Source organism: Pelophylax lessonae (assembly GCF_965119305.1).
Source record: "Pelophylax lessonae genome assembly, chromosome: 3".
In the NCBI taxonomy this organism is placed as follows: Eukaryota; Metazoa; Chordata; class Amphibia; order Anura; family Ranidae; genus Pelophylax; species Pelophylax lessonae.
The window spans coordinates 13,972,303-13,983,408 of NC_138770.1; the positions used below are offsets into that span (position 1 = coordinate 13,972,303).

Sequence of the window (11,106 nt, forward strand, 5' to 3'; positions counted from 1 at the left end):
CAGTATCTCACGAAAGTAAGTACACCCCTCACATTTTTGTAAATATTTTATTCTATCTTTTCATGTGACAACACTGAAGAAATGACACTTTGTTACAATGTAAAGTATTGAGTGTACAGCTTGTATAACAGTGTAAATTTGCTGTCCCCTCAAAATAAATCAACACACAGCCAATAATGTCTAATCCACTGGCAACAAAAGTGAGTACACCCCTAAGTTAAAGTGTCCGAATTGGGCCCAAAGTGTCAATATTGTGTGTGGACACCATTATTTTCCAGCACTGCCTTAAACCGCTTGGGCATGGAGTTCACCAGAGCTTCACAGGTTGCCACTGGAGTCCTCTTCCACTCCTCCATGACATCATCACGGAGCTGGTAGATGTTAGAGCCCTTGCGCTCCTCCACCTTCCGTTTGAGGATGCCCCACAGATGCTCAATAGGGTTTAGGTCTGGAGACATGCTTGGTCAGTCCATCACCTTTACCCTCAGCATCTCTAGCAAGGCAGTGGTCATCTTGGAGGTGTGTTTTGGGTCATTATAATGTTGGAATACTAGCCTGCAGCCCAGTCTCCGATGGGAGAGGAGCATGATCTGCTTCAGTATGTCACAGTACATGTTGGCATTCATGGTTGCCTCAATGAACTATAGCTCCCCAGTGCCAGCAGCACTCATGCAACCCCAGTACATGACACTCCCACCACCATGCTTGACTGTAGGCAAGACATACTTGTCTTTGTACTCCTCACCCGGTTGCCGCCACACATGCTTGACACCATCTTAACCAAATAAGTTTATCTTGGTCTCATGAGACCACAGGACATGGTTCCAGTAATGCATGTCCTTAGTCTGCTTGTCTTCAGCAAACTGTTTGCGGGCTTTCTTGTGCATCATCTTTAGAAGAGGCTTCCTTCTGGGATGACAGCCATGCAGACCAATTTGTTGCAGTGTGCGGCGTATGATCTAAGCACTGACAGGATGACCCCCCCACCCCTTCAACCTCTGCAGCAATGCTGGCAGCACTCATACATCTATTTCCCAAAGACAACCTCTGGATGTGACGCTGAGCATGTGCACTCAACTCCTTTGGCGAGGCCTGTTCTGAGTGGAACCTGTCCTGTTAAACCGCTGTATGGTCTTGGCCACCGTGCTGCAGTTCAGTTTCAATGTCTTGGCAATCTTCTTATAGCCTAGGCCATCTTTATGTAGAGCAACAATTCTTTTTTTCAGATCCTCAGAGAGTTCTTTGCCATGAGGTGCCATGTTGAACTTCCAGTGACCAGTATGAGAGAGTGAGAGCGATAACACCAAATTTAACACACCTGCTCCCCATTCACACCTGAGACCTTGTAACCCTAATGAGTCACATTACACCGGGGAGGGAAAATGGATAATTGGGCCCAATTTGGACATTGTCACTTAGGGGTGTACTCACTTTTGTTGCAAGCGGTTTAAACATTAATGGCTGTGTGTTGAGTTATTTTGAGGGGACAGCAAATTTACACTGTTATACAAGCTGTACACTCACTACTTTACATTGTAGCAAAGTGTCATTTCTTCAGTGTTGTCACATGAAAAGATAGAATAAAATATTTACAATAATGTGAGGGGTGTACTTACTTTTGAGAGATACTGTATAGTTTATCTTGTACCTAGGATCATCAGGATAGATACCTATATATATATAAATATATATATATACACACAACACATTTTGGTCCGATTTCCCCCTCCTGTGTTTGCCCCAGGTCAGGTTAATTTGTTGGGGGTTGGAAGGAAGGCCGTGTGATAGTAAGTCATGTTTGTATTTATTATGATGTACATAAATACAGATTATGTTCTATGTTTATGAAACACTAATATCGAGTCTGTTAATTTTAAGAGGAAACTGTCTGTACATCTTCATAGTCCTGAAGAAGCCTTGTGTGAAATGCGTTGACCAGTGAACAGACGAAGATAGAGGAATATGATCCGAAGCAAACACAGTGACGTGCCTCCATCCCTAATGGTTAGTGCAAACAGAAAACAGAGGTTGTGGGACTTTAAATGAGGCAGGTCACCAACTAAGATATACAAAAATAGAATCTGAACGTAGTCATTTATTATACATACAGTAATTGATACAAATGTTGACATCAGTAACAAATATGATGCAGACATGTATACAAAAAAAGCTGACACAAAGAAATCCATATAGTAAGGAGATTGTTATAATAGTAATAAGATATATTCAGTAATAAAGTACATGGCCGTCACTAAATGTTACATCTAAGTGAAGAGAGGAAATATCTATACCTACAGGAACCTTATGATATATACCAACTTATCCTTATATATGTATGATGTACATGAGTGAAATTAGTAGGAGACATTGATCTCCTGTGTACGAGCTGAGCTCAGTTTGGGGCCAGTTTCCTCATTTTATTGAGATCTGGTTTTAGATAAATCAATAAATGTTATTTTAGGATAAATCCATGTAGTTGTTATCTGTCTCATGCTGTGCCCTTAAAGTCCACACATATGACAGTGGTTCCTTGTGAACATCTGTAGGTTCCCATTTCTCTGAACAGATAGGATGTTGGGACTCTTAAGATAGCTCTGTTTTTTCTTCTCCTATCCAAGTTCTCCAAATAAAACATAAAAACACATCCCCTAGACTGGTCATTGGAGACAACGAGCAGAAGAGTGTGTGCACCTGGCTGTGTGAAAATACCCTGTACCTGGCTGTGGAGTAATCAGTGGGACTCCCGGGCAAACCAATATCCAAGCGGCTCCTGCGGGGGTACCGCTACGCAGAAAGAAAACCTTGCTTCAACAAACAGTTCTCTCCTCAGGACAGAAAAGAAGACAAAGGTAGGCGACTGCACCAAACTTTGATAAGATGCTGCAATGCACATCGATCCCCCAGAGAGCAGAGTCCTCTCCATAGGTTTTCCTTTTGGTTACTCCCTAGCAGCCCGCATGGCGTCTGCTCCCTTCTGCTGACCTCAAGCCAAACATACTCACGTGTCCCGGACCTCTTCCACAGGGCAATCGATGCATCCGCAGGGCGACCCGGAAACCAGAGGCTGGAACACAACTGCTATATCTGGGTTGGGCACGCTTAGGAGATGTGCAGAATGGGAAAATGTGTTTAGTTTTGGATAGATTCATTTTGTTAGGCCCCGTTTCCACTAGTGCGACTTGTTGTGCGTCTTCACACATGTCAAGTCGCATGACAAGTCAAAACCTATTCATTTCAATCAGGACCGTTCTAACGGTTGCTACTCAAGACGCAGCGACTTCAGAAAAGGTTTTTGCACTACTTTTGGATGACTTCAGTGCGATTTGTCCCTCATAGAAGGTAATGTAAGTCGGAACTAAGTCGTTGCGACTAGCACAGAAGTACAGTATGCTTTTTTTTTTTCACTTTTGTATGTTCCCGCCCAAATCACATGATCTCTGCTCCTCCCAAACACATCATTCCCCATCGCTCATGTTAGAGGAGAGTGTTAGACTATATAGGAAGCATGCCTAGGCCTAGAAAGAGCAAGCGACAAGTTCATGACAATGAAGAAATCATCCGGCTTGTCAGAGAACGTCCGGCAGTGTATGATATCAGAGATCCATCATAAAAGGACCATGTGAAGAAGGAGAGAGCATGGTTGGAAATGGCTCGCATCTACTATGAAAACTGGGACTAACGTCCAGCAGTGTATGATATCAGAGATCCATCATACAAGGACCATGTGAAGAAGGAGAGAGCATGGTTGGAAATGGCTCGCATCTACTATGAAAACTGGGACTGTTTATCAGCTACAGAACGGTCACAAAAATGTAAGTGTTTCATATATGCAACTTATCACATTACAGCTTGCACCCATTATTCCCTGTACAGTAGTGGTATTGTCTGTTTTTCAGTGCATTCATTACAAACAAGATAGAGAAGTCTCAAAGACTGTTACAACCGGTATCTCCGTAAACTGCGAGAAGGAAGGAGTGGTTCTGGGTCTTCAAGACTTGCCCCATATGCACATGCGCAGGAGCTAGAATTTTTAAAGCCGGTGTTGGAGATGCCAGAGTAAGTTGTCAGCAGGTATATACTGTAGTTTACATATAAAATGTAATAATAGTCATACAAATAAAAATTAATGATTATATTTCAGAACCCAAGCAAGCTGGCAAGACAGCTCACAGGGTTTGCCACAGTAAGAGGGGTCACAGGAGGAGGAGGAGCAATTCCAAGATACTGGTGACCAGGAAGAGTCTGAGGGAACCATGTCAAGACCTATTTCCAGGAATGTTTCTCCCGTTGAGGAGGATGCTGAACCAGGGCCTAGTGATGTCCATAGACCTTGCCCAAGATCTACAAGGGCAAGTGCCAAGAGTGTGAAACCCATGGATAAAATTTTGCAGGTGGTCAATGAGATGTCCACTAAAATGAACGAAAGCATGTGTGAAGACACAGCATTTCTCACGGTCATTTTAGGGATATTTAAAAAGGTCCCCCCAGAGAAAAAATATGCGCTCAGGATGGCTTTGATGTCAACTACTCAATCCTTTGTGGTTGAGGAGCCAACAATATCCTCAGCATGTATGGAAGCCCCCCACACACATATCCCCCTAATTATCACCATTACCCACCACCACCAAATACACTGTACGGCCCGCCAATAAACCGCCCATACTGTGATGATTACGGTAATATGCTGAATACCTCCAGGCCCCGCATGTTACATCCAATTCCACTCCCCATTGCCTCCACCCTTGGCCCCCCCGAAAAATCACCAACTTATGCCACCTAAACCCACTCAGGTTACGCCTTTTCAGGAAAGGCAATACTACCATGGATCATCGACTGATTACCCTGGCCCATCCACTAGTTCAGGTTCTGGGTTGACTGAACCAATAATCTACCAGCAGTTGTAATTTTTTTTTTTCATTTTTTTGGTGTTGTTAAGTACTATTTTGGGAAGAATAATAAAAATATGTCATATTCTCAAGGCCCAACAGTTTTTTCTTGTTTGAAGTCCAACAAAGGAAATTTTGTTATTTTTTTACCTGTTAATTTATCATTCTTTTTTTGTGTTTTGTTGCTGGAAAAACCAAACCATTTGTAATGATTATTGCAAAATAAAGTTTATTTTTGGAGAATTTATGCAGAAAAAAAAAAATAATCTTGTTACGTAATCTGTGTGTTTTTTGGTTGTTGTAGAGTACTTTGATTACTGTCTGTTATGCTATATAGGTATATATACTGGGAACACAGAACAACATAAGATAAAGCAACGTAGTTTTATTATATCTAAAAAATGGAAATATAATAGAATTTAAATGCACTTGCACATAAACAGAAATATAAGAAAAAAAATAAAAAAAATTAAACAAAAATTAGACTGTGATGGAACGTAGGATACTTTATGCAATAGCATCCTATTACCAGGGGACAGAACCATTTTTACATTGGAATTTCTAAAAGGAATTACATCACTTTCAGCAGGAAATGGAATTACTTTGAACAAATCGTAGAACATCAAAGTCGCACAAAGTCGTTGTAAAGTCGCAGTACAAAGTCGCACTTGAAATCGTGTGACTTTGTAGGCGCATTAGTGGAAACGTAGACTTACTAATTTCGTTTTGTTATGGAATTCCTTTAGTTTGGTTTCAGAATTTGTTTACTTTTGTTTCGTTTTCATTAAATTTCTTTTTGGTTTCAGTAAAATTTGTTTTGTTTATTAATTTTTGAATGAATTTCAACTTTTCAGAATGATCGGAATTCCAATTGGTCGAAAAACGATCGACTGATTCGAATTCTGTGTGAAAAATAGCGGGTTGTTAAGCAGGGGGCTGGGAAGCCGGCCGCCCACATTCTTACCAACCGATGACTCATCAGCTGTCAGCGGGCTTCCCCACTGACAGATGAATGGAAAGAAAAGAATGCCGACATTGCCCGGCAATAGAAAAATGTTTAAAAAAATGACGTGGTGTCCCCTCCCCCCCGGCCCATCCAGGTCCACGCCAAAATGTAAAAAAAATTAACGTTGTGACCTTTACCTAAGCATGCAGTTCAGCAAGTTACATAGTTACATAGTTAGTGAGGTTGAAAAAAGACATCAGTCCATCCAGTTCAACCTATGATGTGTGTGTGTGTTTGCTTTTAACCGTACATTGTATACCCCTGTATGTTGTACGTTGTATACCCCTGTATGTTGTACGTTGTATACCCCTGTATGTTGTACATTGTATACCCCCTGTATGTTGTACATTGTATACCCCTGTATGTTGTACATTGTATACCCCTGTATGTTGTACATTGTATACCCCCTGTATGTTGTACATTGTATACCCCCTGTATGTTGTACATTGTATACCCCTGTATGTTGTACATTGTATACCCCCTGTATGTTGTACATTGTATACCCCTGTATGTTGTACATTGTATACCCCTGTATGTTGTGGTCTTTAAGGTGTCCATCTAATAGTTTTTTGAAACTATCAATGCTCCCTGCTGATACGACTGCTTGTGGAAGAGAATTCCACATCCTTACCGCTCTTACAGTGAAGAACCCCTTAAGCACTTTAAGGTTAAACCGCCTTTCCTCAAGTTTTAGTGAGTGGCCACGTGTCTTATTGTATTCCCTTACTCTGAATAGTTTGTTCCTTATGCTCGGGTCGCCAGTACAGTATTTGTACATTGATATCATATCCCCCCTCAATCGTCTCTTCTCCAGAGAGAATAAGTTCAGTGCTTGTAGTCTTTCCTCATAGCTGATGTCCTCCATTCCCCTAATTATTTTTGTTGCCCTTCTCTGGACTTTCTCCAGTTCCAGCACATCCTTCCTGAGGACCGGTGCCAAGAACTGGACAGCATACTCCAGATGTGGCCGGACCAGAGTCTTGTAGAGCAGGAGAATAATCTCTTTATTTCTGGAGTGAATCCCCTTTTTTATACAACCCAGTATTCTGTTGGCTTTGCATTGCATGCCACTGCCAAGCCTGTTGTCTACCAGTACCCCCAGGTCCTTTTCCATCCTAGACTCACCCAGAGGTTCCCCCCCTAGTGAGTAGCTTGCTTTCTGGTTTCTGGCCCCCAAGTGCATTACTTTACATTTTTCAACATTAAATCTCATCTGCCATGTAGTTGCCCACCCCGTTATTTTGTTCAGGTCCGCTTGCAAGGTTTCCACATCCTGCATAGAAGATATTGGCCTGCCTAATTTAGTATCATCCGCAAATACTGAGATTGTACTCAATATCCCCTCCTCTAGATCATTTATGAATAAATTAAACAGGATTGGCCCCAGGACAGAACCCTGGGGGACCCCGCTTTCCACACCCGCCCAATCTGAGTACTCCCCATTAATCACCACCCTCTGGACTCTCCCCTGGAGCCAGTTCTCTATCCAGGTACTCACCTTATGGTCCATACCTACCTTCCTTAGTTTGTACAGTAAGCGTTTGTGGGGAACGGTGTCAAAGGCCTTTGCAAAGTCCAGATACACCACATCCACAGGCTTACCTTTATCTAGGTGGCAGCTCACTTCATCGTAGAAGGTTAATAGATTGGTTTGTCACGAACGATTTTTCATGAATCCATGCTGATTACTACTTATAATACCGTTTTCATTACTAAAGTCTTGTATGTGGTCCCTTAACATCCCCTCCAAAATCTTGCAGACTACTGATGTTAGGCTGACCGGCCTATAGTTCCCCAGGGTGAGCGCCCCCTCCTAACCCATACCAGACCACGTGCCTTCAAAATGGGGGGGGAAAGTGGGTGCTTTGGGGCAGCTCTGCCCCCCCCCACGCCAAAGCACCCTTGTCCCCATGTTGTTAGGGACAAGGGTCTCTTCCCCACAACCATGACCTGTGGTTGTGGGGGTCTGCAGGCAGGGGGCTTGTTGTAATCTGAAAGCCCATTTTACCAAGGGGGCCCCCAGATCCTGCCCCCCCCCCCATGTGAATGAGTATCAGGACCATAGTACCTGTTCACCAAAAAAGTGTCAAAAAGTAATAAAAACACACACACAATTTTTGAAAAATCGTTTATTAAAAAATAAAATCCAACCTCCCCCCGATGTACATCCATTATCAATCACAACGCCCGCCGCACCCGAAAAAATAAATAACAAAAAGATGCTCTCACCGTCATGGAAGCCCTCTGCCTACTGCAGGCTCCCCGTTTCATATCTTTTATATAGGTAAGGGGCGGGGCCACCTGTCTACATCACCTGGTGGCACCGCCCCTTTTGACATTAGGGACCCAGCATGCTCCGATCCATGGTATCAGAAGGAGGCAGTGTCACCAGGTGATGTAGACAGGTGACCCCGCCCCTTACCTATGTAAGAAATGTCAAATGGAGGAGGAGCCTACAGTAGTTATTTTTTATTAAAGGATTTTTCAAAAATTGTGTGTTTCTATTACTTTTTAACAATTTTTGGTGAATAGGTACAGGTAATATGGTCCCGATAACACCAAAGTTCCAGCGCTGACACTGCAGTAATCACACTATACGGTCCTGATACTAATTCACATGGGGGGTGGGATCTGGGGGCCCCCTTGGGAAAAGGGGCTTTCAGATTACGACAAGTCCCCTGCCTGCTGACCCCACAAGCACAGGCCATGTTGTGGGGAAGAGGCCCTTGTCCCCATCAACATGGGGACAAGGTAAGGTGGGGTGGGCGGTCTGAGCTTCCCCAAAGCACCCACCCCTCCATTTTGAGGACATGTGGGCTGGTATTGTTAAGGAGGGGGGCCTTCACTCGTCCCTTTCTTGACCTGCCAGGCTGCATGCCGGGATGTGGTATGGATTTTAGGGGAGAACTCCCACTGTTTTTTTTTTTTTTTTTTTTTAATTTTGGCTCCTAAGGGCCTGGTATGGACTGGGGGGGAACCACGCCATTTTTTTCTATTGCCGGGCAATGCCGGCATTCTTGTCTTTACATTCATCTGTCAGTGGGGAAGCCCGCTGACAGCTGAGTCATGGTTGGTAAGGATGAGGGCGGACGGCTTCCCGGCTTGCTGCTTAACCGCTTGCCGACCGCCGCAAGTACATATACTGCGGCGGTCAGCCCCTCACAGGCAGAGTGACGTATTGGTACGTCACTAGCCTGTGAGGCTCTGGGGAGCGAGTGCGCGCCGCCGGCGCTGCGCTCCCGCACGGTCACGGACCCCCCCGCGTGTGTGACCGGCGGACCCGATGTCCGCCAGTCACTCTGCGATCGTCGGGGGAGAGGGAGAAAGGCAGGCAGGCAGGCTGTGTAAACAAGCCGCCTGTCATTCTCCCCTGTGTAGAAATAGTGATCATACGGTTCTACTAAGTAGGACCGTTGATCAGTGTTCCTACAGCTCAAGCCACAGCCAATCACAGTTAGAACCGCGCCCCTAGGGACACACACAGCCCCTCCCTCTCAAATAAAGTTAACCCCTTCACTGCCAGTGTAATTTTACAGTAACAGTGCATATATATAGCACTGATTACTTTAGAAATGTCACTGGTAACCCCAAAAGTGTCAAAAATGTCAGTCAAGGGTCCGATCTGTCCGCCATAATGTCGCAGTACCGCAAAAAAAAAAAAAATCGCAGATCGCCGCCATTACGCATTAAAAAAAAAAAACAACAAAAATGACAAAAATCTTTCCCTTTGTTAGTAAATGCGATAACTTTTGCGCAAACCAATCAAAATGCGCTTTTTGCGATTTTTTTTACCAAACATATGTAGCATAAAACAAATTGGCCGAAAATGTTAAAAAGTTTAGATTTTTACTTTTTTTGGGGGGGAATTTCATATAAAAAAATGTAAAAAATATTGTTATTTTTGCAAAATTGACGCTCTTTTTTTGTTTATAGCGCATGATCAAAAAATCGCACAGGTGATCAAATACCACCAAAATAAAGCTCTGTTTGTGGGAAAAAAAGGACGTCAAATTCGTTTAGGTACAGCGTCGCACGACCGCGCAATTGTCCGTTAAAGTCACGCAGTGCCGAATCGCAAAATACCCCCTGGTCTTTTAGCAGCCAAATCCTCCGGGGCTTAAGTGGTTAACAACCAGCTATTTCTTCACACAGAATTTGCATCGGTCAATCGTTTTTTTTGACTGCTCTGAATTCAAATCGTTCTGAAAAGTTGGAATTCGTTAGAAAATGAATAAATGAAACAAATTTTAACAGATTTCAATGAGATTCATTGCAATTTTATTTGGAAATTTGGATACATCCGAATCTAGGAATAACCAAAAATTTGTTGGAATTTGTATTCGCACCGAAACGAATTTCATGTGTCTAACACTTAATGGCCCCCCACTAACAGCTGGGCTCCCAGCCAATGCAAATGGCCGCCGATGGCAGGGCCCACTCTCCAGGCATGGATCCTCTACATATGTGTGCCATAACACCACCCCGCTGATAGCTGGGGACTCAATGACCACTCGGGACATCCTGGAAGACTTCTGGATACCAAAGGAAGCTCCTGACATCCCGCACAGCTGCCCAGCACCAGACCCACCCACCAATACTTCCAATAGGTAGGAAAACTTCATACAGAAATGGACCTATAAGTGAGGAGGACAAAAAAGGAACGCAGCCATTGGCTTATCCTGAACATTTATGGGGGTGGGGTCTTATAGGGGAGGAACGAGGGTGGGGCTACCCAAACGTATGCTGCCATGGACATCTGTCAGGAAAGCACATTATGGCCACTAGATGGAACTGACCATTATAGGAAATCCCAATTCACCATGACTGGGGGAATGCGGGTCACATTTCATCAACACATTTATAACAACCAGATCTGTAAGTGTTTGTGAAATCTTTCCGCACAAAATGTACTCAGCCAATGAAAGGTAAGGACTCCATTTTTATTTTTCTCCTGCTATCAATGGCCAACACGGGACAACACTTCATCCATGTCTTTGGTGATCTCTGATCTCCTTATGAAGGGTTTCTTACATGATGAAGATCAGCCATGGAGTATATCTGAGGTGTATATCAGGGTGTGCTTCTTCCCCACATGTCCACCAACATTCATATAGAAGACATTTCCCGCACTCAAGGCACTAATACACCTCCAGGGTTGTGTGGGATCCCTAATGTACAGGAAGACAGGAATTCAGCGAGGAACATTTCCCTCAC

At 43.7% G+C, this 11,106-nt stretch overlaps 4 protein-coding genes across 4 annotated transcripts in view; 1 reads left to right on the top strand and 3 right to left on the bottom strand.

The window, feature by feature from the left end:
- Positions 1-11,106, top strand: part of LOC309550227 (uncharacterized protein) — a 1,381,219-nt gene that overhangs the window by 229,054 nt on the left and 1,141,059 nt on the right.
- The window catches only part of LOC309548714 (uncharacterized protein), a gene marked incomplete at its 3' end in the record, with an annotated part of 357,939 nt that overhangs the window by 171,911 nt on the left and 174,922 nt on the right, over positions 1-11,106 (bottom strand). The gene's annotated exons all lie outside the window — the stretch shown is intronic.
- The window catches only part of LOC309548715 (uncharacterized protein), a gene marked incomplete at both ends in the record, with an annotated part of 346,981 nt that overhangs the window by 169,904 nt on the left and 165,971 nt on the right, over positions 1-11,106 (bottom strand). The gene's annotated exons all lie outside the window — the stretch shown is intronic.
- Positions 10,976-11,106, bottom strand: part of LOC309548719 (gastrula zinc finger protein XlCGF66.1-like) — a gene marked incomplete at its 5' end in the record, with an annotated part of 42,463 nt that continues 42,332 nt past the window's right edge. The window contains one exon of the mRNA XM_082248675.1: positions 10,976-11,105. Coding sequence (XP_082104801.1) covers positions 11,084-11,105 — 22 coding nt within the window. The 3' untranslated portion in view covers positions 10,976-11,083. The remainder of the gene's footprint in view (position 11,106) is intronic.